The sequence below is a fragment of the Dromaius novaehollandiae genome, chromosome 3 (genome assembly GCF_036370855.1).
Source record: "Dromaius novaehollandiae isolate bDroNov1 chromosome 3, bDroNov1.hap1, whole genome shotgun sequence".
Lineage (NCBI taxonomy): Eukaryota > Metazoa > Chordata > Aves > Casuariiformes > Dromaiidae > Dromaius > Dromaius novaehollandiae.
In genome coordinates this window covers 11064877-11088929 of record NC_088100.1, presented here as the reverse complement: position 1 = coordinate 11088929, position 24053 = coordinate 11064877, and the positions used below count along the sequence as shown (strand labels likewise).

The following is a 24053-nucleotide window of genomic DNA, read 5'->3' as shown; positions in this document are numbered from 1 at the left end:
CCTTCAATCCTATGAACAGAACATACACACACATCACGCCACATCCACAGAAGTGAGTCTGCAAGGGTTTCTGGACTTTGGGTCTGCCCACAAGCACAGCGAGAGCCCACCCTGCCACAGAGACCTTGGTGAGGAGCTGCCGGACTCAGCTCAGTGTGCTTACCTGCTCTTTCAGCTCTCTTCACCTGTCAGCTCAGAGGCAAAGTGACACCCATCCTCCCCAGTGCCACTTCTACACGAGCTCGTGTTTGTGATGCGGTGATGACACAGGGTTGTCCTCTTTTCACCAGTGGTGATGCTGCCACAGTTAAGCTGAGGCAACATTTGTGATGCAGTGATGACATGGGGTTGTCACCACATACCAAAGGCGGCCCTCCCAGAGCTGAGCTAATCCAAGGCAGTCAACAGTCATCCGAGCACGAGGCAACTGCCAGCATGGCTAGAGCAAGCACAGTGTTGCTGGGGCCACAGCCAGCCCACACCAGTCCCCAGCCCTGGCACTGTTCAGGGTGATACAAAGCCTCTGGCTTTTCACAGGGAAGGGCAAAACCCCATCTCCGGGACAATGCCATGATCCCGGCAGTTATATTGTTGTCACTGTCACTCTCTGGTCATGGCACTGAAGTGACCTCGATGGCTCTCACATGAGCTGGGTCTGATTTCTTATGCCTGTGTCACAGTGAGCGTATTTTCATCCTTCTGTAGATTATGAGGTCTCAGAGCATTGTAGTGGGCCAGGAGATACTACAGAATACTTTGGAGATGTCTAGTCCAACCACCCTGCTCAAAGCAAGGTCAGTGGATTATCCAGGACCGTGTCCAGTTAGCTTCCAAGTATCTCCAAGGACGGAGACTCCACAACCTCTCTGGGCAACCTGCTCCAGTTCAACCACCCTCACAGTGAAGAAGTGTTTTCTCATGTGCAGACAGAATTTCCTGTGTTTCAGTTTTTCCCCCTTGCCTTTCTTGTCACTGGGCACCACTGAGAAGAATCTTGCTCTGACTTCTTTATACCCTGTCAGATGTTTATACACATTGCTAAGATCCCCCTGAGCCTTCTCTACTTCAGGCTGAACGGTCCGAGCTCTCTCAGCCTCTCCTCATATGAGAGATGCTCCCAGTCCCATAATCATCTCCATGGCCCTTCACTGGACTTACTCCTTTCTTCTAGCGGGGAAGCCCAGCATTGGCTAATGTTTGCCTGATGATAGCTGCACACACAACTTAGTTCAAAGACCTGCATGTAAGGGCTTCAGATCAGTTTCTTTTTTAACAGCGAGTCTTTAGTAAATGAGTTGATACCAGGGTCCGGTGCCGTATGAGAAGCACCAAACAGCAGGGAAGTTGGCGGTGAAACTGCATTTTGGCAACACTTGCTGATATGAAATGCATGTGGGCACTGGTACTTTGGAATCTACTAGTGTAGATGGGCCCTGTGTGTTCCTGGTCTGCCAAACCACACATTCACTCACTGGTGCATTCAGATTGAGACTGGATGCATTTCTGGAAGCCTTAGTCAAAAACTAATGAAACATAATGTTCTGTGATATCCTAGAGGTCAGGCATGATGGTCCAAATGATCCGGTGGCCTTAAACTCTATGAACCCTCAGTTGTGGCCCCTAGTCCCAAGTCTCAGATCTGAATTCTGGCAAGTGCGGAGTCAAAGTAGAGCTTTGATGCTTAGGCTTTTCTCTAATTACAGCATTTCTTTGTTTAAGAATTAGGCCCTTTTCTTTTTTTCCGAGGCTCCCCCAGGACTGGTTGTGCATATTGTAGTATTTATGGCCCCTTAAGGCCCCTTCTTACTAAAGGGGAAGCAGTAGGGAAGATGGCCTAGCAAGTCTGTCCACATGTGAAACTCTATCAGACTAGCTATTCTGGGAACAATTATCCCAAGACAGCTTACTCAGTTTCCACACAGGGGCCTGTAAGCTAATAACTCAGAAAACAGGTTGTTCTCGAGAGGAAGTGGTACTTTTGGAACTGGAGGAATAATCATTCCAGAATTCTTTTATGTATCAACCAGTCATTGTATTACCTGCTGCTTTTCTCACCATCCTTTCTGTCAATAGAGAGTGGACCCGATGAGAAATCTTGGTATTGATCATTACTCATAGTCAGAAGGAGTTATTGAAATAGAGGTAGATAATAGGTAACTTGAGCATTGACACCAATATAGGTTTTAATTACTGATAGTGTTTGCTCACTGAGAACTGCTGCTTTCTCACTTGTACTAGGACACTGGCTTTTGGACCAATGATTGGCCTGAAACCACTTTAAGTATTAAGTTCCAGTTTTCATCACAAAGTTGAGAGAGTAGTTAAGTATTTCGTGCCATGGTTATCAGCACTATGTGTGTGCTTTACACACATATTTGGCCCCCTATATCATAAAAATTATGGTGGGAGAGAACTCCAATTTGGGGCTAAAACTGTGAAATGTGCACATCCAAATTGGGTCCTTCACCAAAGCATGTCGCATTTCAGCAATTTGCATTTGGAGTACAAGAGCTGACAAAGAAGAGGGGGGTGGGGTTTGAATACTGCAAGCTGAACTTCATGATTCCTGAGATCAGAAGACCATTTTTGTTCTCCTTCCTCAGATCAGCAATTCTGCTCCACAACTTTTAGTCCCACCAGCTTTGTGCCAGAGCATGTGCTAAAGCATTCTCGGAGCGATTGTCCTTCCAGTGCTACATTTGATCTTGCAGGCAGAAATGCTTTCACAAACTTCCTCTCTTACTACTTCCAAATAAGTAAGACTCTTGTGTTGGGCAAGTGCTGGTGTAACATTATTAACAATACCTGTGCTTCAAGTTGGGGTTTTTTGTCCTGTCATTCAATACTTTTTCTTCTTTTCTGAACCATGAATGGTTGTGTCTTGCCACTGAAGTCTTGATTGAAGTCTTAGATGACAGCAAGCCAATGCACCGTGGAATGCTTCACAAAAGGCACGGGACACATTAAGGGGTGTAGGGCTATACCAAATAGGTGCACTTGAGGAGTGAATGACCTTGGGAACCCAAATGCACCGGGAGCTAGTGCCCAGCCCCAGCCGGTCAGAACCGGAACGAAGCAGCCCTTGCTGGCCAGCAACGGAAGCAGCTGTTGCTGGGCCATGTCCTTCCCAGCAGCCAATCAGAGACAGTGCTCAGGAGACAGGAGCCAATCAGAACGCTTGGTGCCACAGCGTGTAGCCCACCGGACGACTGGTAACCAGCCGTCTTCCCTAGGAGGACAGTGCAGGGTGTGGAGGCTGTCGGCTTTGGTTTGTGAGTCTCTAATGCTCTGCAGTGACCAGTGGGTCCACCTGCATGGCAGGGGATCTGGCAAATTGTTAATGAAACATTGTCTAACAAGTCTGTGTGAAGTCTGTGAAGCCTTCCCCCCAGGGAAGGGGATGGAGTCTCTGTCCCACAGGAAAGAAAGATTCCTCGGGTTATGACCCAAATACATGACATTATGGGGAGAGATCCTCCCCTGAGAAAGCCTGGCAGGGATCTCCTACTTGCTGGCTTTGTGAACTGCTGTGACCTGCTCCACCTGGACACCAACCCAGGAAACACCAGCCCATCAGTCTCTGCACACTGCCAAGGTGTTCAAGGAACTAAGGCTGGAAATCCTGCAGGTGTTTACCCACATCAGCTGGTAGGCCCAGTTCCCACTGCAGTTGGTATTTTTTAATCGATGAGCCCCTCAAAGCACTCCTTGCTATACAGACTGAAATCCAACTCCACAGCACTGAACTCGGCTTTGTCTGGGAAACGTGCTCCAGATACAGTGGGGGTAAACTAAGACCACTGGATAGGACAGCCTGCAGTGGTTTGCAGAGAGCAGCTGGCAGCCCAAGTTGCTCCTCAAGTTTGTTTTACTGGACACGACTCCACATGGGTATATCCGCTCAGATTTGAGGACCTTGCATTTCCCCTTGTCCTCCCCAAGCCATTCTCTCTCAGTCTATGCCTGCGATGGTGGGAGCCCTGTCATGCTTGCTCTCACATGGACCACTTCTGCCTGCTGCGTGGGAGCAGCCTGTTTCTCCTGCCTCTGCTACCTCTTGCCCCTGCCCTGGGTGGGACACCTTTGTCCTGCTCTTCCTGCACCCGGGGCTGCAGCGTCAGATGGAGGTGAGGTCTGCAAGCCTTCACTGCTGGACAGTCTCTGGCAGCAAGCTTTACAGTACCTGGGGCAGAATGTCCTGGAGCCGGCTCTGTCCTTGGGGCTTTTCCCTTCTTCTGGCAGCTCCTCCATTAATACTCATTTGCACCCTTGCTTGCAACTAGTTTTCGGTTTAAAGACTAGTTTCTGTGGAGGTCTCTGTCCTTGCTCGTCTTTATGATGACCTTGATGGGCAAGGCAGCCAGCATGGGCTTCAGTATGGCCTCCTCTGGCCTCCCCTGCATTGTCTTGAGTCAGCAGCCACCCGGAGGTGTGAGGGGACCGGTGAGAGCTTTGCCATCCCCCTCCCCTCTGCCAGCCCTCACTGCTCTCTTCCCTCCACTTGTGGATCAAGCTCACCACCACCACCACCACCACCACCACCTCCTCCTCCTCCTCCTCAGCATTTTACTCCCTTCAGCATCAGCTCTGCCCACAGGGAAGCAAAGGGGAAGATGCAGGACTTTCAGCACAGCCCCATCTACCACCACCCCAAAGAGCTCCTCGCAAGCCCCAGAGCTCAGGGCTGTGGTCCTGGCCCCATTCCGGGGGTTTCAGGTCACCTCCATGCCACCCCCACATCTTCCTGCAATGCTGAGAGGCAGGGATTTTGAAGGAGATGGGCCCACTCTGTCCCACAGAAAGGAGGAGAGGTGGTGCCCTCAAAAGCCTTTATCTGCTCTTCCCAGGGATGCTGCCTGTCAGAGTGCTTTGACTGGAGTGAGGACAGTCTGCTGCAGGGGGGAACACCACCTGCTGGGTCTCCATCCTCTCTGTCCCTGTGGTGGACACCGAGCCCCACTGTCCTCTCCCGCTTGCTACCTTTGGGGAACTGCACTGTGCCCACACCTGAAATGCAGCTGTCGCGAGCCAGGGACCTCCAGGCAGCCGGGGAGCCCATAAGAGCCCATATTTCAATGGACATGACTTTGTTAGGAGAGCTCCTGCTCCCTGGGAGGGCCTGGCCAGGAGCTGCTGCTCACTGGGTCCATGCCCCACCTGCACAGCTGCAAGGGGAAGAGCACAGTCAGCCAGGGCTGGGGGTTGGGGTGCCAGGAATGGGGCTGCTCTCTGTGCTCCTAACCAGCAGCACGGGGGGTTGCTCCCCACAGGCAACAGGAGCCAGCCTTGCTGTGTCCCCAGGGGGGCTGCTCCCACCCTGGCTCTGCCCCTTGCTATGCCCCGGCCTCACTGGCACTGTGTCCCCATAGCATCCATCACTCCCATCAGGAAAGTCTCAGCGGAGAGCCCACCGAGTCCTTCCCCATCACCTCTCGCAGACAGTCCCAGGCAGCCCCTTCCCCCCAGCAGCCCTGGCGCTACCCCAGCCCCACAGACTACTGCACCCAGCCCCACTCACTCCAAGAGCGCAGCATCTGCAGCCTGGCGTGTCACTGTCACATGCTGTTGCTCTCCTCTGGAGATCCCTGCGGGAGCTGGCACTCTGCACTCTTGCAGCTCCTCTCCGCCCCTCCCCTTGTTCTTGCCAAATTAGGCCTTGATTTTTTCTAGGAGCTTGGTGCAGGCTCTCTCGAGGCACGGCAGGATGAGGACGAGCCCACAGCAGATGCTGCCCAGCAGAGGTGATGTCTCCCTCTCCAGTGTCCTGTGCCCAGGCGCCACATGTGAGGGCAGAGGCCCGGTGGGGGCCTGGTGTGGCTGAGACCCCGCCTGCCCAGCTCGCAAGAATGAAGTTGTGGAAAGATGGAGCCCCTTTGCCTGCTGGGTGGGGGCAGCCCTTTCCTCCTGCCCCTGCTGCCTCTTGCCCCTGCCCTGGGGTGGGTGCCTGTGTGCTGCTCTTCCTGCGCCCAGGGCTGCAGCATCAGATGGAGGTGAGGTCTGCAAGCCTTCCTTGCCGGAGAGTCTCTGGTGCCGAGCTTTACCGCATTTGGGGCAGAGTCTCCTGGAGCTGGCTCTGTCCTTGGGGTTTCCCTTGCCCTTCCCCTGCTCTGGCTCCTCTGTTAATACCTGTTGGCAGACTTGCTCCAGACTCATTTTCTGCTTAAAGACAGGACTCCTTTGGCAGTCTCTGTCCTTGCTCATATTTGTGGTGATATTGGTGGGCAAGGCAGCCGGCACGGGCGCATCCTGCACTGCTCTCCGTCCCCTGCAGTGAGGGCAGCTTTCAGCCACATGTCTGCAGCGCTGTGAGCCAACGGGGTGCCCTCCTGTCGTGTCCTTCCTTGGGGCCCCAGCCTTGTCTGGGAGCCACACCAACATTTCCTCCAGCAGCTGGTTCTGCGCTTTGTGAGCAGCTTGGCTGGCCTTGTGGGAATCGATGAGGGCTGTGAGGAGCCCTTCCAGCTGGGAGACTGGAACACTGGTCCCTGCAGGGGCTGGAGCCGGTGGCAGAGCTGAGGGGCCCTCCTCACTGTGTTATCTCTTCTGGGAACGTTTTCTTGGAGGAGCTCTCCTGGCTGCTGGCAGCTCTGGTGTCTCCATGTCCTCCCTGGAGATGCTCCAGCTCTCACGGGACTGGCCGTGTTTTTCCTGGGGGACACTCTTCTTTGATGGCAGCTCTGGTGTCCTCATGTCCTCACTGGAGCTGCTCCAGCTCTCATGGGACTGCCACAGTTGCCCCTGGTGAGCTCCCTTGCTCTGCAGCAACGCCTGCTCTGCCTGGCTGGGAGGGCAAGGGCTGCGCACATCCCCTTGTGTCCCAGGACCCTGATCCCTCCTGCTGGTGGCCAGCAGGGACTCCTCAGTGTCCTTGCTGCTGCTGGCTGTTCCCCCACGCTCTCTTTTCCAGGCTGATACCTCCTTGTCCTTCCAAGACATCTCCTGTGCTGCTCTCAGGAAAGCACGTGGAGCAGAGCAGGCTTGACCCTGCTGCTGTCCCAGGCATGCCATGACAAGGTCTGTAGCCTCTTCCTTTTCAGGGCTCTCTTCCTCTGGCTGCCTCCTGCTCTGAGAGCTGAGTCTCTGCTCTCTCATCATGGGAGATGTGGGACACCTGCTCTTCTCCTGCTTGGGGCCTGGGGGCTCTTCTGCAGAGCACCTGGTCTGAGCATGCCTGGTCCAGTGCTGCAAGGGGGAGTGATATGGCAGCCCAGCACCTCTGTGTGGAGGGGGAGGCTGGGAGGCTTTTTGCCCTGCGACAGGGGCCGCAACCTTCTTGCAGGCCGGGATCCTTGCTGGCGGCCCAACACGCTGTTTTATCTGCTGATGTGCAGCTCTAGCTGCTTTTTGACAGTGTTGTTGAGGAAGGGCAGCTCCTGCACACTGGGAACCACCACCTCATCAGGCTCAGCATGCCACTGAGGTGTTCGAGGAGCTGAGCTTGGCAACTCCTGCTGAGGTTCACCCAGACTGGCTGACAGGCCTGCTTCCTGCTGCCGTTCATTTTCCTGGATGAGACACTCCAAGCTCTCCTTGCCATTCCAGCTGAAATCCAACTCCACAGCACTGAACTCGGCTTTGCCTGGGAAGGTTTGCCTCTGCATGCTGGAAACCTGCTCCGTTTGCAGGCTTTGCAGGCAGTGGTGGTGGGCTAGGAGGCCAGGACAGGTCAGCGTGCAGGGATTTGCAGCCAGCAGCCCCAGTTGCATCTCAAGTTTCTTTTTCCGGACACGCTCCTCCAAGTCTTCTTGGGCATCAGGGTACAAGAAAGTTGTCTCCGTTTCCATGACGTGGAAGGCCAGCACCTTTGGGCATCGGGGGGGAACACTCAGGTGGGCCTGAAAGTGCTGCTGCTGCAGGCCACTGCCAGCCATGTGGCAGCTGGCCCCCACTTCCCTGCCAGGTGGGCGAGTCGCCAGGTCCTGCTGCTTCTCCTGGCTAGGCCGGGGATACGTGAGGACAGGCTGCACTCTAGAGCCTTGAGCCAGACCTTCTCCATCAGTGAAAGAGGAGAAAGACTCCCCTGAAAAAGAGCTGGCTTGGCTCCCCAAAGTTGAAGTGAGGGAATAATCGCTAGCAGGGGAGAAAGACATCCCTGAAGAGAAGCTGGCTTCACTTGCTGAGTCACAAGTAATGGAGCTGCTGTTGATGGCCTCCCAGGTGAGCCTGTGTGAGAGGGAGGAGGTGAAGTCTATGCCTGCGATGGTGGGAGCCCTGTCATGCTTGCTCTCACATGGACCACTTCTGCCTGCTGCGTGGGAGCAGCCTGTTTCTCCTGCCTCTGCTACCTCTTGCCCCTGCCCTGGGTGGGACACCTTTGTCCTGCTCTTCCTGCACCCGGGGCTGCAGCGTCAGATGGAGGTGAGGTCTGCAAGCCTTCACTGCTGGACAGTCTCTGGCAGCAAGCTTTACAGTACCTGGGGCAGAGTGTCCTGGAGCCGGCTCTGTCCTTGGGGCTTTTCCCTTCTTCTGGCAGCTCCTCCATTAATACTCATTTGCACCCTTGCTTGCAACTAGTTTTCGGTTTAAAGACTAGTTTCTGTGGAGGTCTCTGTCCTTGCTCGTCTTTATGATGACCTTGATGGGCAAGGCAGCCAGCATGGGCTTCAGTATGGCCTCCTCTGGCCTCCCCTGCATTGTCTTGAGTCAGCAGCCACCCGGAGGTGTGAGGGGACCGGTGAGAGCTTTGCCATCCCCCTCCCCTCTGCCAGCCCTCACTGCTCTCTTCCCTCCACTTGTGGATCAAGCTCACCACCACCACCTCCTCCTCCTCAGCATTTTACTCCCTTCAGCATCAGCTCTGCCCACAGGGAAGCAAAGGGGAAGATGCAGGACTTTCAGCACAGCCCCATCTACCACCACCCCAAAGAGCTCCTCGCAAGCCCCAGAGCTCAGGGCTGTGGTCCTGGCCCCATTCCGGGGGTTTCAGGTCACCTCCATGCCACCCCCACATCTTCCTGCAATGCTGAGAGGCAGGGATTTTGAAGGAGATGGGCCCACTCTGTCCCACAGAAAGGAGGAGAGGTGGTGCCCTCAAAAGCCTTTATCTGCTCTTCCCAGGGATGCTGCCTGTCAGAGTGCTTTGACTGGAGTGAGGACAGTCTGCTGCAGGGGGGAACACCACCTGCTGGGTCTCCATCCTCTCTGTCCCTGTGCTGGACACCGAGCCCCACTGTCCTCTCCCGCTTGCCACCTTTGGGGAACTGCACTGTGCCCACACCTGAAATGCAGCTGTCGCGAGCCAGGGACCTCCAGGCAGCCGGGGAGCCCATAAGAGCCCATATTTCAATGGACATGACTTTGTTAGGAGAGCTCCTGCTCCCTGGGAGGGCCTGGCCAGGAGCTGCTGCTCACTGGGTCCATGCCCCACCTGCACAGCTGCAAGGGGAAGAGCACAGTCAGCCAGGGCTGGGGGTTGGGGTGCCAGGAATGGGGCTGCTCTCTGTGCTCCTAACCAGCAGCACGGGGGGTCGCTCCCCACAGGCAACAGGAGCCAGCCTTGCTGTGTCCCCAGGGGGGCTGCTCCCACCCTGGCTCTGCCCCTTGCTATGCCCCGGCCTCGCTGGCACTGTGTCCCCATAGCATCCATCACTCCCATCAGGAAAGTCTCACCGGAGAGCCCACCGAGTCCTTCCCCATCACCTCTCGCAGACAGTCCCAGGCAGCCCCTTCCCCCCAGCAGCCCTGGCGATACCCCAGCCCCACAGACTACTGCACCCAGCCCCACTCACTCCAAGAGCGCAGCATCTGCAGCCTGGCGTGTCACTGTCACATGCTGTTGCTCTCCTCTGGAGATCCCTGCGGGAGCTGGCACTCTGCACTCTTGCAGCTCCTCTCCGCCCCTCCCCTTGTTCTTGCCAAATTAGGCCTTGATTTTTTCTAGGAGCTTGGTGCAGGCTCTCTCGAGGCACGGCAGGATGAGGACGAGCCCACAGCAGATGCTGCCCAGCAGAGGTGGTGTCTCCCTCTCCAGTGTCCTGTGCCCAGGCGCCACATGTGAGGGCAGAGGCCTGGTGGGGGCCTGGTGTGGCTGAGACCCCGCCTGCCCAGCTCGCAAGAATGAAGTTGTGGAAAGATGGAGCCCCTTTGCCTGCTGGGTGGGGGCAGCCCTTTCCTCCTGCCCCTGCTGCCTCTTGCCCCTGCCCTGGGGTGGGTGCCTGTGTGCTGCTCTTCCTGCGCCCAGGGCTGCAGCATCAGATGGAGGTGAGGTCTGCAAGCCTTCCTTGCCGGAGAGTCTCTGGCGCCGAGCTTTACCGCATTTGGGGCAGAGTCTCCTGGAGCTGGCTCTGTCCTTGGGGTTTCCCTTGCCCTTCCCCTGCTCTGGCTCCTCTGTTAATACCTGTTGGCAGACTTGCTCCAGACTCATTTTCTGCTTAAAGACAGGACTCCTTTGGCAGTCTCTGTCCTTGCTCATATTTGTGGTGATATTGGTGGGCAAGGCAGCCGGCACGGGCGCATCCTGCACTGCTCTCCATCCCCTGCAGTGAGGGCAGCTTTCAGCCACATGTCTGCAGCGCTGTGAGCCAACGGGGTGCCCTCCTGTCGTGTCCTTCCTTGGGGCCCCAGCCTTGTCTGGGAGCCACACCAACATTTCCTCCAGCAGCTGGTTCTGCGCTTTGTGAGCAGCTTGGCTGGCCTTGTGGGAATCGATGAGGGCTGTGAGGAGCCCTTCCAGCTGGGAGACTGGAACACTGGTCCCTGCAGGGGCTGGAGCCGGTGGCAGAGCTGAGGGGCCCTCCTCACTGTGTTATCTCTTCTGGGAACGTTTTCTTGGAGGAGCTCTCCTGGCTGCTGGCAGCTCTGGTGTCTCCATGTCCTCCCTGGAGACGCTCCAGCTCTCACGGGACTGGCCGTGTTTTTCCTGGGGGACACTCTTCTTTGATGGCAGCTCTGGTGTCCTCATGTCCTCACTGGAGCTGCTCCAGCTCTCATGGGACTGCCACAATTGCCCCTGGTGAGCTCCCTTGCTCTGCAGCAACGCCTGCTCTGCCTGGCTGGGAGGGCAAGGGCTGCGCACATCCCCTTGTGTCCCAGGACCCTGATCCTTCCTGCTGGTGGCCAGCAGGGACTCCTCAGTGTCCTTGCTGCTGCTGGCTGTTTCCCCACGCTCTCTTTTCCAGGCTGATACCTCCTTGTCCTTCCAAGACATCTCCTGTGCTGCTCTCAGGAAAGCACGTGGAGCAGAGCAGGCTTGACCCTGCTGCTGTCCCAGGCATGCCATGACAAGGTCTGTAGCCTCTTCCTTTTCAGGGCTCTCTTCCTCTGGCTGCCTCCTGCTCTGAGAGCTGAGTCTCTGCTCTCTCATCATGGGAGATGTGGGACACCTGCTCTTCTCCTGCTTGGGGCCTGGGGGCTCTTCTGCAGAGCACCTGGTCTGAGCATGCCTGGTCCAGTGCTGCAAGGGGGAGTGATATGGCAGCCCAGCACCTCTGTGTGGAGGGGGAGGCTGGGAGGCTTTTTGCCCTGCGACAGGGGCCGCAACCTTCTTGCAGGCCGGGATCCTTGCTGGCGGCCCAACACGCTGTTTTATCTGCTGATGTGCAGCTCTAGCTGCTTTTTGACAGTGTTGTTGAGGAAGGGCAGCTCCTGCACACTGGGAACCACCACCTCATCAGGCTCAGCATGCCACTGAGGTGTTCGAGGAGCTGAGCTTGGCAACTCCTGCTGAGGTTCACCCAGACTGGCTGACAGGCCTGCTTCCTGCTGCCGTTCATTTTCCTGGATGAGACACTCCAAGCTCTCCTTGCCATTCCAGCTGAAATCCAACTCCACAGCACTGAACTCAGCTTTGCCTGGGAAGGTTTGCCTCTGCATGCTGGAAACCTGCTCCGTGTCTGGCTTTGCAGGCAGTGGTGGTGGGCTAGGAGGCCAGGACAGGTCAGCGTGCAGGGATTTGCAGCCAGCAGCCAGCAGCCCCAGTTGCATCTCAAGTTTCTTTTTCCGGACACGCTCCTCCAAGTCTTCTTGGGCATCAGGGTACAAGAAAGTTGTCTCCGTTTCCATGACGTGGAAGGCCAGCACCTTTGGGCATCGGGGGGGAACACTCAGGTGGGCCTGAAAGTGCTGCTGCTGCAGGCAGTGGTGGTGGGCTAGGAGGCCAGGACAGGTCAGCGTGCAGGGATTTGCAGCCAGCAGCCAGCAGCCCCAGTTGCATCTCAAGTTTCTTTTTCCGGACACGCTCCTCCAAGTCTTCTTGGGCATCAGGGTACAAGAAAGTTGTCTCCGTTTCCATGATGTGGAAGGCCAGCACCTTTGGGCATTGGGGGGGAACACTCAGGTGGGCCTGAAAGTGCTGCTGCAGGCAGTGGTGGTGGGCTAGGAGGCCAGGACAGGTCAGCGTGTAGGGATTTGCAGCCAGCAGCCAGCAGCCCCAGTTGCATCTCAAGTTTCTTTTTCCGGACACGCTCCTCCAAGTCTTCTTGGGCATCAGGGTACAAGAAAGTTGTCTCCGTTTCCATGATGTGGAAGGCCAGCACCTTTGGGCATCGGGGGGGAACACTCAGGTGGGCCTGAAAGTGCTGCTGCTGCAGGCAGTGGTGGTGGGCTAGGAGGCCAGGACAGGTCAGCGTGCAGGGATTTGCAGATAGCAGCCAGCAGCCCCAGTTGCATCTCAAGTTTCTTTTTCCGGACACGCTCCTCCAAGTCTTCTTGGGCATCAGGGTACAAGAAAGTTGTCTCCGTTTCCATGATGTGGAAGGCCAGCACCTTTGGGCATCGGGGGGGGAACACTCAGGTGGGCCTGAAAGTGCTGCTGCTGCAGGCCACTGCCAGCCATGTGGCAGCTGGCCCCCACTTCCCTGCCAGGTGGGCGAGTCGCCAGGTCCTGCTGCTTCTCCTGGCTAGGCCGGGGATACGTGAGGACAGGCTGCACTCTAGAGCCTTGAGCCAGACCTTCTCCATCAGTGAAAGAGGAGAAAGACTCCCCTGAAAAAGAGCTGGCTTGGCTCCCCAAAGTTGAAGTGAGGGAATAATCGCTAGCAGGGGAGAAAGACGTCCCTGAAGAGAAGCTGGCTTCACTTGCTGAGTCACAAGTGATGGAGCTGCTGTTGATGGCCTCCCAGGTGAGCCTGTGTGAGAGGGAGGAGGTGAAGTCTATGCCTGCGATGGTGGGAGCCCTGTCATGCTTGCTCTCACATGGACCACTTCTGCCTGCTGCGTGGGAGCAGCCTGTTTCTCCTGCCTCTGCTACCTCTTGCCCCTGCCCTGGGTGGGACACCTTTGTCCTGCTCTTCCTGCACCCGGGGCTGCAGCGTCAGATGGAGCTGAGGTCTGCAAGCCTTCACTGCTGGACAGTCTCTGGCAGCAAGCTTTACAGTACCTGGGGCAGAGTGTCCTGGAGCCGGCTCTGTCCTTGGGGCTTTTCCCTTCTGGCAGCTCCTCCATTAATACTCATTTGCACCCTTGCTTGCAACTAGTTTTCGGTTTAAAGACTAGTTTCTGTGGAGGTCTCTGTCCTTGCTCGTCTTTATGATGACCTTGATGGGCAAGGCAGCCAGCATGGGCTTCAGTATGGCCTCCTCTGGCCTCCCCTGCATTGTCTTGAGTCAGCAGCCACCCGGAGGTGTGAGGGGACCGGTGAGAGCTTTGCCATCCCCCTCCCCTCTGCCAGCCCTCACTGCTCTCTTCCCTCCACTTGTGGATCAAGCTCACCACCACCACCTCCTCCTCCTCAGCATTTTACTCCCTTCAGCATCAGCTCTGCCCACAGGGAAGCAAAGGGGAAGATGCAGGACTTTCAGCACAGCCCCATCTACCACCACCCCAAAGAGCTCCTCGCAAGCCCCAGAGCTCAGGGCTGTGGTCCTGGCCCCATTCCGGGGGTTTCAGGTCACCTCCATGCCACCCCCACATCTTCCTGCAATGCTGAGAGGCAGGGATTTTGAAGGAGATGGGCCCACTCTGTCCCACAGAAAGGAGGAGAGGTGGTGCCCTCAAAAGCCTTTATCTGCTCTTCCCAGGGATGCTGCCTGTCAGAGTGCTTTGACTGGAGTGAGGACAGTCTGCTGCAGGGGGGAACACCACCTGCTGGGTCTCCATCCTCTCTGTCCCTGTGGTGGACACCGAGCCCCACTGTCCTCTCCCGCTTGCTGCCTTTGGGGAACTGCACTGTGCCCACACCTGAAATGCAGCTGTCGCGAGCCAGGGACCTCCAGGCAGCCGGGGAGCCCATAAGAGCCCATATTTCAATGGACATGACTTTGTTAGGAGAGCTCCTGCTCCCTGGGAGGGCCTGGCCAGGAGCTGCTGCTCACTGGGTCCATGCCCCACCTGCACAGCTGCAAGGGGAAGAGCACAGTCAGCCAGGGCTGGGGGTTGGGGTGCCAGGAATGGGGCTGCTCTCTGTGCTCCTAACCAGCAGCACGGGGGGTTGCTCCCCACAGGCAACAGGAGCCAGCCTTGCTGTGTCCCCAGGGGGGCTGCTCCCACCCTGGCTCTGCCCCTTGCTATGCCCCAGCCTCGCTGGCACTGTGTCCCCATAGCATCCATCACTCCCATCAGGAAAGTCTCACCGGAGAGCCCACCGAGTCCTTCCCCATCACCTCTCGCAGACAGTCCCAGGCAGCCCCTTCCCCCCAGCAGCCCTGGCGCTACCCCAGCCCCACAGACTACTGCACCCAGCCCCACTCACTCCAAGAGCGCAGCATCTGCAGCCTGGCGTGTCACTGTCACATGCTGTTGCTCTCCTCTGGAGATCCCTGCGGGAGCTGGCACTCTGCACTCTTGCAGCTCCTCTCCGCCCCTCCCCTTGTTCTTGCCAAATTAGGCCTTGATTTTTTCTAGGAGCTTGGTGCAGGCTCTCTCGAGGCACGGCAGGATGAGGACGAGCCCACAGCAGATGCTGCCCGGCAGAGGTGGTGTCTCCCTCTCCAGTGTCCTGTGCCCAGGCGCCACATGTGAGGGCAGAGGCCTGGTGGGGGCCTGGTGTGGCTGAGACCCCGCCTGCCCAGCTCGCAAGAATGAAGTTGTGGAAAGATGGAGCCCCTTTGCCTGCTGGGTGGGGGCAGCCCTTTCCTCCTGCCCCTGCTGCCTCTTGCCCCTGCCCTGGGGTGGGTGCCTGTGTGCTGCTCTTCCTGCGCCCAGGGCTGCAGCATCAGATGGAGGTGAGGTCTGCAAGCCTTCCTTGCCGGAGAGTCTCTGGCGCCGAGCTTTACCGCATTTGGGGCAGAGTCTCCTGGAGCTGGCTCTGTCCTTGGGGTTTCCCTTGCCCTTCCCCTGCTCTGGCTCCTCTGTTAATACCTGTTGGCAGACTTGCTCCAGACTCATTTTCTGCTTAAAGACAGGACTCCTTTGGCAGTCTCTGTCCTTGCTCATATTTGTGGTGATATTGGTGGGCAAGGCAGCCGGCATGGGCGCATCCTGCACTGCTCTCCGTCCCCTGCAGTGAGGGCAGCTTTCAGCCACATGTCTGCAGCGCTGTGAGCCAACGGGGTGCCCTCCTGTCGTGTCCTTCCTTGGGGCCCCAGCCTTGTCTGGGAGCCACACCAACATTTCCTCCAGCAGCTGGTTCTGCGCTTTGTGAGCAGCTTGGCTGGCCTTGTGGGAATCGATGAGGGCTGTGAGGAGCCCTTCCAGCTGGGAGACTGGAACACTGGTCCCTGCAGGGGCTGGAGCCGGTGGCAGAGCTGAGGGGCCCTCCTCACTGTGTTATCTCTTCTGGGAACATTTTCTTGGAGGAGCTCTCCTGGCTGCTGGCAGCTCTGGTGTCTCCATGTCCTCCCTGGAGACGCTCCAGCTCTCACGGGACTGGCCGTGTTTTTCCTGGGGGACACTCTTCTTTGATGGCAGCTCTGGTGTCCTCATGTCCTCACTGGAGCTGCTCCAGCTCTCATGGGACTGCCACAATTGCCCCTGGTGAGCTCCCTTGCTCTGCAGCAACGCCTGCTCTGCCTGGCTGGGAGGGCAAGGGCTGCGCACATCCCCTTGTGTCCCAGGACCCTGATCCCTCCTGCTGGTGGCCAGCAGGGACTCCTCAGTGTCCTTGCTGCTGCTGGCTGTTCCCCCACGCTCTCTTTTCCAGGCTGATACCTCCTTGTCCTTCCAAGACATCTCCTGTGCTGCTCTCAGGAAAGCACGTGGAGCAGAGCAGGCTTGACCCTGCTGCTGTCCCAGGCATGCCATGACAAGGTCTGTAGCCTCTTCCTTTTCAGGGCTCTCTTCCTCTGGCTGCCTCCTGCTCTGAGAGCTGAGTCTCTGCTCTCTCATCATGGGAGATGTGGGACACCTGCTCTTCTCCTGCTTGGGGCCTGGGGGCTCTTCTGCAGAGCACCTGGTCTGAGCATGCCTGGTCCAGTGCTGCAAGGGGGAGTGATATGGCAGCCCAGCACCTCTGTGTGGAGGGGGAGGCTGGGAGGCTTTTTGCCCTGCGACAGGGGCCGCAACCTTCTTGCAGGCCGGGATCCTTGCTGGCGGCCCAACACGCTGTTTTATCTGCTGATGTGCAGCTCTAGCTGCTTTTTGACAGTGTTGTTGAGGAAGGGCAGCTCCTGCACACTGGGAACCACCACCTCATCAGGCTCAGCATGCCACTGAGGTGTTCGAGGAGCTGAGCTTGGCAACTCCTGCTGAGGTTCACCCAGACTGGCTGACAGGCCTGCTTCCTGCTGCCATTCCTTTTCCTGGATGAGACACTCCAAGCTCTCCTTGCCATTCCAGCTGAAATCCAACTCCACAGCACTGAACTCGGCTTTGCCTGGGAAGGTTTGCCTCTGCATGCTGGAAACCTGCTCCGTGTCTGGCTTTGCAGGCAGTGGTGGTGGGCTAGGAGGCCAGGACAGGTCAGCGTGCAGGGATTTGCAGATAGCAGCCGGCAGCCCCAGGTGCATCTCAAGTTTCTTTTTCCGGACACGCTCCTCCAGGTCTTCTTGGGCATCAGGGTACAAGAAAGTTGTCTCCGTTTCCATGACGTGGAAGGCCAGCACCTTTGGGCATCGGGGGGGAACACTCAGGTGGGCCTGAAAGTGCTGCTGCTGCAGGCCACTGCCAGCCATGTGGCAGCTGGCCCCCACTTCCCTGCCAGGTGGGCGAGTCGCCAGGTCCTGCTGCTTCTCCTGGCTAGGCCGGGGATACGTGAGGACAGGCTGCACTCTAGAGCCTTGAGCCAGACCTTCTCCATCAGTGAAAGAGGAGAAAGACTCCCCTGAAAAAGAGCTGGCTTGGCTCCCCAAAGTTGAAGTGAGGGAATAATCGCTAGCAGGGGAGAAAGACGTCCCTGAAGAGAAGCTGGCTTCACTTGCTGAGTCACAAGTGATGGAGCTGCTGTTGATGGCCTCCCAGGTGAGCCTGTGTGAGAGGAAGGAGGTGAAGCTTGAGCCTAGCAGCCACAAGCTCTCCCTATGCCCCCTAAGGAGATGGCAGGCTGTGTTACTGCCATGGGGTCCGAGTGTGTGCCCAAAGTCCCCTGCCTGCCTGCCAGAACCCAGCAGGTCCCTCTCCCCTAGAAAAGAGGAGGACACTGTCAGCTCTGCTCCAGAGAAGAAAATCCCTCCCTAAAGGCCTCATCCCTCAGATCTGAGGCCCTTGGATTTCTCCTTGCTCTCCCCAAGCCATTCCCCCTCAGCCCATGCCCCCTACCCTGTCCCCTCCTCAGCTGCCTCACCTCTTTGAGGCCTCCTTCACAGATCTGATTATGTTATCAAAGTTCAGGTCCATCTCCCAGTGATCCGTGATGGGCGTCTCCAGGACTCCAGTGCATCTGCATGTGGGCAGAGGGCAGTATTAATGGGCTCTCTCTTGCTGGCGGCTCCCAGAGGGGGCTGCTGCACTACAGAGGGAAGGGCTCCACTTACGGTGACCCAGAGGACCCTGAAGACTCCTCTGGACCTTCCTCCCAGAGGGAAAAGGCTGCTGGAAGGGGAGATGGCAAGTGAGCGGATGGGGCAGTCCCTCACAGGAGCCCCGGCAGAGGCAGAGCGGGGCGGTGGATGTGTGGGGTCTCAGGGTTTCCTTTGCAGGGCACCTGCCCTTGCCCAGGAGCCGCTCACCTCTGGGCTCCTCATCGCTGCCCCTCCACCTTCTCTTCTTGCACCTGCCTTCCTACACAGGCAGAGAAAGCAGCCGGTGAGAGAGCAGCGTCTCTCCTCCACAAGGGTGCCCTGGCTCCTGGCAACCACTGCACTGGCAAGGGGCAGGTCAGGGACCCGTGGGGAACTTTGCACTGGGCAGTCTGGCCATGGCCCGTGGCTACAGGGGCAGACCGAGGGCAGATGCAGGGGGGCCGGGAGAGTTTCCTGCCCTGCAGGTGATGGTGATGCTCCCATTGCTCTTTCTCACCAGGGCAGGCAGGCATTTCCCCAGCCCAGGCTGGTGCCAAAGGGAGGCTGCGTTGTGTGTGCAGCCCAGCGGTGCCCAGGACCTGCTGTCCCACCTTCCCAGCAGGATTTTCTCTTGTGGAAGAACCGTGACAGTTTGGACATGATTTTTAAATCCCCTCTTCAAAATGCACCTGTACAAGAGCTGCTGCAGTAGCAGCACAGGACAGTCGGGGCTGGAGCTGGCACAGCTGGGACCAGCTGCACACACGGGCTCTGCCTGCTCGTCGCCACCAGCCACGCAGGCACCAGCTAAACCAGGGCCCCACCAAGGCCAGGCCCGTCTCTGCCCTGACCCTCCTGGCCCAGGCTGGCCAGGGCTGGGCTGGGCAACTGCCTCCCCTTCACTCTGCCCAGGCAGCAAGACTGACTCCTACCTTGTGCTTGTTGAAGGTCAGCAGGAGGTAGAAGGTGAACACCAGCATCAGGAACCACAGGAAAGCTGGAGAGATGACACCGTCCATGGCGGTGGGGGAAAAGTTCATTTCTCAGGGATCAGGCCTCCCTCTCACACGCCAGATCTGCACACAGGCAAAGGGCAACCTCCTTCTCTGCGGAGCCAAGGAAATATTGTCAGTTCCGTTACTGCATTCACAGCCTCCTCAGATCCTCAGCAAACACCTGGGATTATTATTCCCATTAGAGTTACAAGGAGACCAACAGCCCAAGTCCAGATTCTCTGGTCAGGAGAAGAAATCTTCATGAACAGGACAATTACTCTTTACAAACATCCAAGGATCTACCCCTTTGTTCAGGGGCAGTGCTCACCCTTCCTGTGGTCCCTGGGTCTAGGATCGACAGCAACAATCTTCTGAAAACACGCCGAGAAGAACAATCCTAAAAGAACAATTTCAGCGTCTGCTCCCAGGCTCTCTGTCTTTGTTGCTTCCCAAGCCAAAGACCCTTTTTATTCCCCACTGGGCTTTGGGCACTGCACTGGGATGCTCTCTTATCTGCAAGCCAGGCTCAAAATCTACCCCAAACACTGCTGGGTTTCCAATATCTTTTCAAGAATCCTTTGTATTTCAGCCTTATGTCTAAAGTAGGGGGAAGCTCAAATCACCCCCTTCAATCCTATGAACAGAACACACACACACATCACGCCACATCCACAGAAGTGAGTCTGCAAGGGTTTCTGGACTTTGGGTCTGCCCACAAGCACAGCGAGAGCCCACCCTGCCACAGAGACCTTGGTGAGGAGCTGCCGGACTCAGCTCAGTGTGCTTACCTGCTCTTTCAGCTCTCTTCACCTGTCAGCTCAGAGGCAAAGTGACACCCATCCTCCCCAGTGCCACTTCTACACGAGCTCGTGTTTGTGATGCGGTGATGACACAGGGTTGTCCTCTTTTCACCAGTGGTGATGCTGCCACAGTTAAGCTAAGGCAACATTTGTGATGCAGTGATGACATGGGGTTGTCACCACATACCAAAGGCGGCCCTCCCAGAGCTGAGCTAATCCAAGGCAGTCAACAGTCATCCGAGCACGAGGCAACTGCCAGCATGGCTAGAGCAAGCACAGTGTTGCTGGGGCCACAGCCAGCCCACACCAGTCCCCAGCCCTGGCACTGTTCAGGGTGATACAAAGCCTCTGGCTTTTCACAGGGAAGGGCAAAACCCCATCTCCGGGACAATGCCATGATCCCGACAGTTATATTGTTGTCACTGTCACTCTCTGGTCATGGCACTGAAGTGACCTCGATGGCTCTCACATGAGCTGGGTCTGATTTCTTATGCCCGTGTCACAGTGAGCGTATTTTCATCCTTCTGTAGATTATGAGGTCTCAGAGCATTGTAGTGGGCCAGGAGATACTACAGAATACTTTGGAGATGTCTAGTCCAACCACCCTGCTCAAAGCAAGGTCAGTGGATTATCCAGGACCGTGTCCAGTTAGCTTCCAAGTATCTCCAAGGACGGAGACTCCACAACCTCTCTGGGCAACCTGCTCCAGTTCAACCACCCTCACAGTGAAGAAGTGTTTTCTCATGTGCAGACAGAATTTCCTGTGTTTCAGTTTTTCCCCCTTGCCTTTCTTGTCACTGGGCACCACTGAGAAGAATCTTGCTCTGACTTCTTTATACCCTGTCAGATGTTTATACACATTGCTAAGATCCCCCTGAGCCTTCTCTACTTCAGGCTGAACGGTCCGAGCTCTCTCAGCCTCTCCTCATATGAGAGATGCTCCCAGTCCCATAATCATCTCCATGGCCCTTCACTGGACTTACTCCTTTCTTCTAGCGGGGAAGCCCAGCATTGGCTAATGTTTGCCTGATGATAGCTGCACACACAACTTAGTTCAAAGACCTGCATGTAAGGGCTTCAGATCAGTTTCTTTTTTAACAGCGAGTCTTTAGTAAATGAGTTGATACCAGGGTCCGGTGCCGTATGAGAAGCACCAAACAGCAGGGAAGTTGGCGGTGAAACTGCATTTTGGCAACACTTGCTGATATGAAATGCATGTGGGCACTGGTACTTTGGAATCTACTAGTGTAGATGGGCCCTGTGTGTTCCTGGTCTGCCAAACCACACATTCACTCACTGGTGCATTCAGATTGAGACTGGATGCATTTCTGGAAGCCTTAGTCAAACACTAATGAAACATAATGTTCTGTGATATCCTAGAGGTCAGGCATGATGGTCCAAATGATCCGGTGGCCTTAAACTCTATGAACCCTCAGTTGTGGCCCCTAGTCCCAAGTCTCAGATCTGAATTCTGGCAAGTGTGGAGTCAAAGCAGAGCTTTGATGCTTAGGCTTTTCTCTAATTACAGCATTTCTTTGTTTAAGAATTAGGCCCTTTTCTTTTTTTCCGAGGCTCCCCCAGGACTGGTTGTGCATATTGTAGTATTTATGGCCCCTTAAGGCCCCTTCTTACTAAAGGGGAAGCAGTAGGGAAGATGGCCTAGCAAGTCTGTCCACATGTGAAACTCTATCAGACTAGCTATTCTGGGAACAATTATCCCAAGACAGCTTACTCAGTTTCCACACAGGGGCCTGTAAGCTAATAACTCAGAAAACAGGTTGTTCTCGAGAGGAAGTGGTACTTTTGGAACTGGAGGAATAATCATTCCAGAATTCTTTTATGTATCAACCAGTCATTGTATTACCTGCTGCTTTTCTCACCATCCTTTCTGTCAATAGAGAGTGGACCCGATGAGAAATCTTGGTATTGATCATTACTCATAGTCAGAAGGAGTTATTGAAATAGAGGTAGATAATAGGTAACTTGAGCATTGACACCAATATAGGTTTTAATTACTGATAGTGTTTGCTCACTGAGAACTGCTGCTTTCTCACTTGTACTAGGACACTGGCTTTTGGACCAATGATTGGCCTGAAACCACTTTAAGTATTAAGTTCCAGTTTTCATCACAAAGTTGAGAGAGTAGTTAAGTATTTCGTGCCATGGTTATCAGCGCTATGTGTGTACTTTACACACATATTTGGCCCCCTATATCATAAAAATTATGGTGGGAGAGAACTCCAATTTGGGGCTAAAACTGTGAAATGTGCACATCCAAATTGGGTCCTTCACCAAAGCATGTCGCATTTCAGCAATTTGCATTTGGAGTACAAGAGCTGACAAAGAAGAGGGGGGTGGGGTTTGAATACTGCAAGCTGAACTTCATGATTCCTGAGATCAGAAGACCATTTTTGTTCTCCTTCCTCAGATCAGCAATTCTGCTCCACAACTTTTAGTCCCACCAGCTTTGTGCCAGAGCATGTGCTAAAGCATTCTCGGAGCGATTGTCCTTCCAGTGCTACATTTGATCTTGCAGGCAGAAATGCTTTCACAAACTTCCTCTCTTACTACTTCCAAATAAGTAAGACTCTTGTGTTGGGCAAGTGCTGGTGTAACATTATTAACAATACCTGTGCTTCAAGTTGGGGTTTTTTGTCCTGTCATTCAATACTTTTTCTTCTTTTCTGAACCATGAATGGTTGTGTCTTGCCACTGAAGTCTTGATTGAAGTCTTAGATGACAGCAAGCCAATGCACCGTGGAATGCTTCACAAAAGGCACGGGACACATTAAGGGGTGTAGGGCTATACCAAATAGGTGCACTTGAGGAGTGAATGACCTTGGGAACCCAAATGCACCGGGAGCTAGTGCCCAGCCCCAGCCGGTCAGAACCGGAACGAAGCAGCCCTTGCTGGCCAGCAACGGAAGCAGCTGTTGCTGGGCCATGTCCTTCCCAGCAGCCAATCAGAGACAGTGCTCAGGAGACAGGAGCCAATCAGAACGCTTGGTGCCACAGCGTGTAGCCCACCGGACGACTGGTAACCAGCCGTCTTCCCTAGGAGGACAGTGCAGGGTGTGGAGGCTGTCGGCTTTGGTTTGTGAGTCTCTAATGCTCTGCAGTGAGCAGTGGGTCCACCTGCATGGCAGGGGATCTGGCAAATTGTTAATGAAACATTGTCTAACAAGTCTGTGTGAAGTCTGTGAAGCCTTCCCCCCAGGGAAGGGGATGGAGTCTCTGTCCCACAGGAAAGAAAGATTCCTCGGGTTATGACCCAAATACATGACATTATGGGGAGAGATCCTCCCCTGAGAAAGCCTGGCAGGGATCTCCTACTTGCTGGCTTTGTGAACTGCTGTGACCTGCTCCACCTGGACACCAACCCAGGAAACACCAGCCCATCAGTCTCTGCACGCTGCCAAGGTGTTCAAGGAACTAAGGCTGGAAATCCTGCAGGTGTTTACCCACATCAGCTGGTAGGCCCAGTTCCCACTGCAGTTGGTATTTTTTAATCGATGAGCCCCTCAAAGCACTCCTTGCTATACAGACTGAAATCCAACTCCACAGCACTGAACTCGGCTTTGTCTGGGAAACGTGCTCCAGATACAGTGGGGGTAAACTAAGACCACTGGATAGGACAGCCTGCAGTGGTTTGCAGAGAGCAGCTGGCAGCCCAAGTTGCTCCTCAAGTTTGTTTTACTGGACACGACTCCACATGGGTATATCCGCTCAGATTTGAGGACCTTGCATTTCCCCTTGTCCTCCCCAAGCCATTCTCTCTCAGTCTATGCCTGCGATGGTGGGAGCCCTGTCATGCTTGCTCTCATAGGGACCACTTCTGCCTGCTGCGTGGGAGCAGCCTGTTTCTCCTGCCTCTGCTACCTCTTGCCCCTGCCCTGGGTGGGACACCTTTGTCCTGCTCTTCCTGCACCCGGGGCTGCAGCGTCAGATGGAGGTGAGGTCTGCAAGCCTTCACTGCTGGACAGTCTCTGGCAGCAAGCTTTACAGTACCTGGGGCAGAGTGTCCTGGAGCCGGCTCTGTCCTTGGGGCTTTTCCCTTCTTCTGGCAGCTCCTCCATTAATACTCATTTGCACCCTTGCTTGCAACTAGTTTTCGGTTTAAAGACTAGTTTCTGTGGAGGTCTCTGTCCTTGCTCGTCTTTATGATGACCTTGATGGGCAAGGCAGCCAGCATGGGCTTCAGTATGGCCTCCTCTGGCCTCCCCTGCATTGTCTTGAGTCAGCAGCCACCCGGAGGTGTGAGGGGACCGGTGAGAGCTTTGCCATCCCCCTCCCCTCTGCCAGCCCTCACTGCTCTCTTCCCTCCACTTGTGGATCAAGCTCACCACCACCACCACCACCACCTCCTCAGCATTTTACTCCCTTCAGCATCAGCTCTGCCCACAGGGAAGCAAAGGGGAAGATGCAGGACTTTCAGCACAGCCCCATCTACCACCACCCCAAAGAGCTCCTCGCAAGCCCCAGAGCTCAGGGCTGTGGTCCTGGCCCCA

The 24053-nt window shown here is 55.7% G+C and overlaps 1 protein-coding gene across 1 annotated transcript; it reads right to left on the bottom strand.

Moving 5' to 3' along the window:
- Nucleotides 1–15740: 15740 nt before the first annotated feature.
- LOC135328001 (uncharacterized) lies at nucleotides 15741–17647 on the bottom strand. Its single transcript, XM_064510196.1, has 2 exons — nucleotides 17594–17647; nucleotides 15741–17277 (listed from the first exon to the last, which is right to left on the bottom strand). The coding sequence occupies exons 1-2, from the start codon at nucleotides 17644–17646 to the stop codon at nucleotides 16422–16424; spliced, it is 909 nt and encodes a 302-aa protein (XP_064366266.1). The 5' UTR covers nucleotide 17647; the 3' UTR covers nucleotides 15741–16421.
- Nucleotides 17648–24053: the final 6406 nt, after the last annotated feature.

What these genes read in the sequence shown, in the direction of transcription:
- LOC135328001 (XM_064510196.1), bottom strand. Translation starts at nt 17,646, where the DNA reads ATGGACCTGAACTTTGATAACATAATCAGATCTGTGAAGGAGGCCTCA. An exon ending in GTGAAGGAGGCCTCAAAGAG is followed by an intron (nt 17,278 to 17,593) that starts GTGAGGCAGCTG and finishes CCTCTCACACAG; the next exon opens with GCTCACCTGGGAGGCCATCA.